Source organism: Mus caroli, chromosome 4, assembly GCF_900094665.2.
Source record: "Mus caroli chromosome 4, CAROLI_EIJ_v1.1, whole genome shotgun sequence".
Lineage (NCBI taxonomy): Eukaryota > Metazoa > Chordata > Mammalia > Rodentia > Muridae > Mus > Mus caroli.
In genome coordinates, this window is record NC_034573.1 from 119432957 (window position 1) to 119440377 (window position 7421).

Genomic DNA, 7421 nt, shown 5'->3' on the forward strand with positions numbered 1-7421 from the left:
CTGGAACTCACTTTGTAGACCAGGCTGGCCTCAGAAATCCACCTGCCTCTGCCTCCCGAGTGCTGGGATTAAAGGCGTGCGCCACCACGCCCAGCTTACAATTTTTTTTTTAATTACAGGTATTATATGAGCACCCATGCATGAGTGGCGGTGGGTGTCAAGCTGTATTTATGGAGAGCAAAAGGCAACTTGAAGGAGCAGATCCTCTCCACCATCTGGGGAGCCACCCCTCCTCCTCACCCCCTTTTTGAGACAGGGTCTCACTACAGCAAACTGGAACACTACATGTGCACCAGGTTGACCTCAGAGTGAGAGCTCCTTCAGAGTGCTGGGAACAAGGGCACACCCCACCTTGTCTGGAGGCCCTCAGCCCCACCCCCTTGAGATAGGGTTTCTGCTCATATAAGCCTAGCTGATGTTGCCCAAGGCAGTCCTGAATTCACAGCAACCATGCCTCAGCCTTTCCATGCTGGAATTGCAGCTGTACACACCTTATTGAAATGTCTAACATTTTTCTATGCCAAGAGCAAACATAGCTAAAGAATCTGTCATGGTCCTCAACGTGTGGCCAGGAGGATGTGGGACGATGACTGGCCACTGCCACCCTGCAGATCCAGAAAGGTCAAATAATTCGATTGGCTGAGATACAAGTAAGGCAACAGACTATTTAATGTGGTGTAAAACTCATCAATAGCAAGTCCCTGGCTGCTGCGAATTCCAAACGCAGACTGGGAACAGGAAAGGGGTACAAAAAAAAAAAAAAAAAAAACAGCTGTCAGCACAACTTCAAACAAGTATGGGTGGCAAAGGAAAGCAGTCATGGGGGCAGAGGCAGCCCTCCTACCCGAGGCTGGTCAAGGGCAGTCAGATGCCTGGTGGTCCACACATGCTACTACAGTGGAGGGGGGCTGGAGCAGTTCTTTGCAGGCTGCAGCCCCTCTTTGGATACCTGGGCAGCTCCACTGGCCTCTGGGTTAGCGCTTTGGAGGACTAACATGATGGGGACTAGGAAGCGTTAAATAACCATCTTTACAGAAACAACATTCTTACAGAAAGTGCCTAAGCTCCGCCCACGGTCCAAAAAGCCTCATGGAAAACAACAAAAAGTGGGGCTGACATGGCATACACGAAGTTCTCCCCTGGACAAGGACCTAAATATTGTTTGTATAGCCAAGGGCCCTGGACTCCAAGCCATACCCACTGTGGTCCTCTAGAGAAAAAGCTAACAATCTAAGAAACCAACACAGCTCTTGGTCCTAAAATGAGGTCATGCGCAGGGGACTTGCCCAAGTGAGGAAGGCGCTGGCCCTCTCACAGACAGGCCACCTCCCTGCAGCTGGCCCAGCCTCCTGGGCTGACTTTGGAAAGCAGAGCAGCTGTACTGACTGTAGATTTGGTCAGTGGGGAGAAGGTAGAAGGGAGAGATTACTATCTATGCATTGCCCTGGGTGCCTACAAGTGGATGGAGGGAACAGCCAAGGTTTTCCGGCCTGCCACAGTGTAGCCTCCCAGCCTGCCACACTGAGACCCAGCAGCTGTCACCCTGCACAAGCTTTAAGAGGTAGCTGAAGTGAGGCAAGCCAATGTAGTGGGCAACACAAGGTCCTTCCATCTTCAAGGAGGCAGGAAGATGCCTCACCCTTACATCTCTGTGGCCTAAGGAGCCCCATGGGTTAACAGGTCAGATCTCAGCCTGGAGTGTGGGCTGAGAAGCCTCACTGGAACAGGAAGAATACTATGATTTCCAAGATATAAGACCTTGGGAGAAATTCCACAGGACAACAGATCCCAGCTGGAGATGGCAAAGCCTCAACACTCACACAGCTGCTGGGCACCCTGAGTGAATAAATATACCAGGGTAGCAAGTATTTGAAATGGTAGAGCCTGTGACATGGGAAAGGGGTCATTAATTTGTAATTTCTGGATTTAAACACATGATCATCAGCACGAGATGTTTTCTTCCAGCCTTTTACTTTTTGGTTTCCTGACAAGGGGTCCTGCTTCCTAGCTTTGCTGAGATCTGGGATTGCAGGAATATATCACACACCCAGCTCAATGTTTAATTTGAGTATGTGGGGTCTTAAAGGCTAGTTATGAAAGATAAAGAAACTTGCAATAGTTGAAATACAAGAAGCAAAATTCCATCCAATCTCAGTGTATGGTCCACTCAGCTAATGGAAGAAGCCTCAGCTTCCCAGACAGTTACTCCAGAAAAGCTGCTGTGCAAACGGACTTACCACCCTGGCACGTGTGCAGTCACAAGAGCTTCAGCAGAGCCCCAGAGAACACAGTAACACTGAGGAGGGTGGGGAGGGACGGCAAAGACAACTCCCCACAGCTATTTTGGTTCCTGGGATGTCTGTTCTTGACCTACCAGCCAGCTTAGGCAGGAAGAAGTGAAATCCCAAGGACTCACTTTTTGGCCAAGAGGGTTCGAGGAAATGGCACAAGAGCAGTCCTCAAAATCCACACCTCTGAGCTGGAGGTGAGGGGCAGGAGCCAAGAAATGACCATGTGCCAAGGGGCACATGGGCCTGCGGTCCAGCAAAGGCTGCATGGAGAAGTGATGGGAACCAGTGGTTGCCTCCTAGGATGAAGCCCATAGGCAAGCTTGTGGCAAAGCCATTAGAAGCCTCTTCCCTTCTCTGAAATATTTCATCTTCCCAAGCAGGATACCTTGGCACCCACATGGCAAAGGACCCTGACAGGGTGGTTCCAAGTGGGGCACTGGAGGCCAGGCACCTGAGGACCACTTGTAGAGTATCCCTGTTCCTTCCTTTGACGTTCTTTAATACAAACTCTTATGCAAAACAAGCGAACAAAAACCCTCCCAAAAGAATCCTTTGGGTGACATTTGTCAATTATTTGTGCAGGCTAGAGGCACCTGTGAATGATAAGGCTACTGAGAACTGAGAAGCGACACTGGCCTGGACCTGGCACTACCGGAGGGGAAGTGGGCCTGAGGGATTCCCTCCCACACAGGCACACCTCTACTTCTGTCCCACAAAGACTCTGCCAGGGACACCATTCCCAGGTTAAGAGAAGCAATGGAACCTCCAGGGCAGGGAGGGAAGGGCGAGAGCCCAAACTGCCCAAGTTCTGCTCACAAAAAGGAGTCCAGGCCTGGGTGTTTTCACTTGTCACAAGCTCTGAAAAGGCCAAGAGGGGTCTGAGCCTTAGAGCTGGGTAGGAAAATATTGGAGTCATCTGACCTGCCACCTTACTGTGACGGCAGCTTCAGATGACATCTTCTATGACTCTTCAGTTTTCAGAGTCTCCAACTTCATCTGCACACTGTCCGAGGTGAAAGCCCAGTGCACCTACAGGTGTTAACTATAGAACCGCATGAGGGTCTGCACGCCTGCCCATCCATGTAAGACTAACCCACAAAATTCACAATTGCCAAGTGTCCGACGGCCTCAGCCCTGGGCTGCTCCGTGTGGAAGCCTTGCATGGATGAGGCCTGACAGGGCTGCTGCTCCTGTCCCAGCATGCCCAAGCCCCGTGATCTCTACGCAGTGGCAGGGGTGGGCTCTCCGGGCCCCATCTGGCCTGTTGTTCCTGTGCTCGGGGCTCCTGAGCAGCAAGGAGCGTCTGTGGCCCTTGGAGAGCTGGCCGGTTGAGCCCCAGGACTTTCAACCCCTTGTTCCTTGGAGGCAGTGGTGGCCTCTGGCCTCCGCTCAGAGCCAATGTCAGTGATGCCCCCTGCAGTCAGGTCCTGTACCCTCTTGTTGAGGTCATTGCGCTCGGTCTGCAGCGCTCGGCACAGCTTCTCCAGCCGCTGGATCTTCACCTGCAGGCCCTCTAGCTCTTTGTCCCGGAGGGTTTTCTAGGTAGAGAAATGAAGCATTCAGTGAGACGTTCACATCCTCAAGTCTGGGCAGCTTAAACCCAAAAGCTGGCCCATGTAGTAAACAGCCCTAGCCGAGGGTCAGATGATGTATTCTACTTGTCTACCAGATACCTTGACACATCACAGGCATCTTCAAACTGTCAACTGTTAAACAGGACCACAGACCAATTTCAGATCTCAAAAAAATGTGCAGATATAAAAAAGGTCCCCAAAAGGGTTCACCTGGATGAGTGCTCCTGGAAACGCAGCCCCAGTTCACGTGTAGTGTCAGTGACTGAGTGACAGCAGAGGAAAAGGCCCACAGACCAGTCCTCAGCCCTCCACCCACCTCTTCAGCCATCTCCAGGAGAGCCTTGTTGCTGCTTTCCCACCGGGACCGATACATAGTGGTTTCTTTCTCCAGCTTCTTGATCTTCTTTGTCATCTGTTACACCACAGATGACAGGAAAGGGTCAGAGATGGGCTATCTGCAGATCTGTGCCAACCGGGAGCCTCAAGTTAAGCTGACCACTGAGGGGCTGACACGACGGCTTAGGAAATAAGGAGGTACTTGCTGCCGAGATTAACGATGAGCTCCATGCCCCAAACCCACAGATTCAACTCCTGTAAATGGTCCATATGCATAACCCATACACATACACACCTATTCACAATATTGTTTAAAAATATGCAGGGTGCCTTTATCCCAGCACTCTTGAGGTAGAGGCAAGGTGGGTATTCATTGAGTTCAAGACCAGCATGGTCTACACTAAGAGTTCCTGGGAAACCAGGACTACATAGAGAGACTACATCTCTAAAGAAAAAAAGCTACCATTGAAGCCTAGTAGAATGCATATTCTCTATTTAAAATTCCAGCATAAATAAAGAAATCAAACCAAATAATAATAGAAAAACAAACAGAAACTGTCCCCTCTGGGAGGAGAGGGAGCTATGGCCCCTTCTAACCACCTCTTGTTGATATACAAAGAGTGCCTGTGAGGCTGCCAGGGCAGCTCAGGTCTGAAGGAAGTGGCCAGAGCGCCGGCTGTCCTGGCCAGGCTGAGGGCCTCCCTGTGTTACCTTTTCCATCTCCTGTTTGAACGTGGTGAACACTTCACTGCTTTTGGAAAGTGTGTTCTGGAACTCCTCGAACTTCTCCGTGTACAGGGCGAGCTGCATAAGAAGCACAGGAGCACGATGAGGTAGCACGCACACGGACAGAGCCACTCTACTGAGACACCATTTCCTAATACACAAGCAAAGTCGTGCACAGCAAGGATATGTTCCAACACGACAATCCTGCAAAGTCAGCCTTGGGAAGACGTCAGCATGTGGAGACACTGGTCTCATACAAAAACAAAAAAAAATGAAGCATGCACTGATAGGGCTGAAGGGATGGCCAGAAGTTAAGATCACTGGCTGATCTTCCAAAGGACCGGGGTTCAATTCCCAGCACCTACATGGACACCACAACTGTCTGTAACTATTCTAACCTCTAAAGGTACCAGGAACACAAGTGGGGAAAAATATACATCCATGCGAAACACTCATATACACATCAATACAGCAAAATAAAAGTAAACAGAATTGAGCTAGACCTGGTAGCTAACGCCTCATGCATCTGGGAGTCAGAGGACTGTCACAAGTTCAAGGCCACCCGAGAGCCTGGTCTACAAGGTAAGTTCTGGGTTAGCTATAGCCACAGCTAAACTCAGAGACCTGTTCTTCAAACAACAACAAAAATGCCTGGCATGGTGGCACATGCCTACATTTAATCCCATTGCTTAGGAGGCTGAGACAGGCAAATGTCTGTGTCCCAGGCCAGCCTCGTGTACAAAGCAAGTTTCAGGACAGCCAGGGCTACACAGAGAAACTTTGTCTTGGGGGAAACAAAACACACATAAATAAAAAACTTGGCCGACACCAATAGGCCAGCTGGCACAAAGCCAGGCTATGACAGTCCTGTCTCCACTGCCCTGCAGATGGGCCCTTATGAAAGCATCCTGGAAACTGCAGGTCAGGTTCCCGTCTCACCTGCTGCTTTAGGTGGGTCTCCTGCTGCTTCATCAGCTCGCACATCCTCTGGGACTCCACCGCTTCCTTCAGGAGCTATTTCCAAGACAGGACCCCAGAACCTGTCAGAAGCCCCTGAGGGTATGTTTGACCTTCTTTAGCCACAAGCACTGGACCCACTGAGGCTACCTGCTCTCAGACTGCTGTCTGGACAGGCAATTAGTGGATTGGGCAGGCAAAACCTCTCCCATCCATAAGAAATGGATTGAACTAAGCCAGAACCCAGCCCACTTCCTTCCAGCCCCACCATAGCCCTGGGGCCTGAGCCTCACAAACTCCTTCTCCCGCTGGTGCCGCTCCTCTGCCTCCTTCAGCATCTCCTGGGCCTGCTGGAGCTTGGCGTCCACTAGCTGCTGCTGCAGGTCCTTATGTTTGAAGACTTTGTCGATATGCTGCAATAAAGGTAATTTATGGAGTCAGGAGTTCCCTTTCAAGAAAGCCCCAACTCCAGGAAACAAGGCACTTCATCCAGTCTCCTGCTGACCCAGGCATGTCCTTGGGAATTCTCCTTCCTAACCTCCACAGGTCTGATGCGGAGCTAGGACAAGGACATACCTCCACTCTAGCACTGAATACTCTACAGACGTCCCGTTCAGACACCAGGGATAAGCACTGGTGTGTGTGTGTAATCTCTTCTTTCCATTTATTTCAGCTCCTTATCTACGGGTTACATCTTTTGAAGGAAGAGCAAGCCCAGGCGGGCAGCTGCTGCCCCAGGCCCTGGCACTCACTAGACTCACAAGCTGCTGGCCTCTATTGCCTTCAGCTCACCTCCTCACGAAGCTCGTATTGCTCAATCAACTTCTTGAGCCTCTCGGCTAGCTCCATATTCTCCTGGCGCAGCTTGGAGTTTCGCTCATTGTGCTGTTCCATCTGCAGCTGAATGTCATTCAGTGTCACCTGAAAGTGTGAAGTCACTTCTTTGCGCTTCTCCTCCTCCTCACGGGCTCGCTGCACGCCTTCTTCCTGAAGAAAGAATTGTCCATAGTTGCCAGCCTTGCACAAAGCTCCCCTAACTAGTTCCACAGTCCAGTCTTTGCCTGCCAACAGCGCTCTGGGCCCTGGGGAGCACCTAGGCTGTAGGACGTCATACAGTGGGGTTTCCTAACATGCCCCTCTGTAAACCAGGTGTTATCAAGCGACTCTACCAAGAATACTCAGCATCCATGTAAGTGCCATTCTGAAACCGCAGGCAGCCTGAATTCTTGTTCCCAGACTCTAAATTAAGTATCTCTGTTTGTTTCAATTTGTGTCCATTTTAATGTCCTTTAGTCCCTCCTGTTCCCCACAGAGAACAAGATAACAAAATGTAGTCATATTCAGGACTAGCAGAGTTGTAAGAAATGAGGCAACATTCCCACTTTGGAGAAGACAACCTAGACAATTCGATCAATTAGTCACTTAGTGCTGTGCCCACTGACCCAGCCATTTCACTTCTGAAATTTAGTCTGTAGCTGAAATTCCTCAGCACACAATTGGTAAAGGACATGGACACACATACTCTTACCTATTTTTG

General features: G+C 50.3%; 1 protein-coding gene across 2 annotated transcripts in view; it reads right to left on the reverse strand.

The window, feature by feature from the left end:
- Window positions 1–645: 645 nt before the first annotated feature.
- Window positions 646–7421, reverse strand: part of Txlna (taxilin alpha) — a 15249-nt gene continuing 8473 nt past the window's right edge. For both annotated transcript variants that reach the window (XM_021160243.1, XM_029475931.1), the window contains exons 6-11: window positions 6677–6871; window positions 6178–6297; window positions 5867–5941; window positions 4913–5005; window positions 4182–4277; window positions 646–3829 (exon numbers count right to left, since the gene is read on the reverse strand). In XM_021160243.1, the coding sequence (XP_021015902.1) occupies window positions 3512–3829; window positions 4182–4277; window positions 4913–5005; window positions 5867–5941; window positions 6178–6297; window positions 6677–6871 (897 nt within the window). In that variant the 3' untranslated portion in view covers window positions 646–3511. The remainder of the gene's footprint in view (window positions 3830–4181; window positions 4278–4912; window positions 5006–5866; window positions 5942–6177; window positions 6298–6676; window positions 6872–7421) is intronic.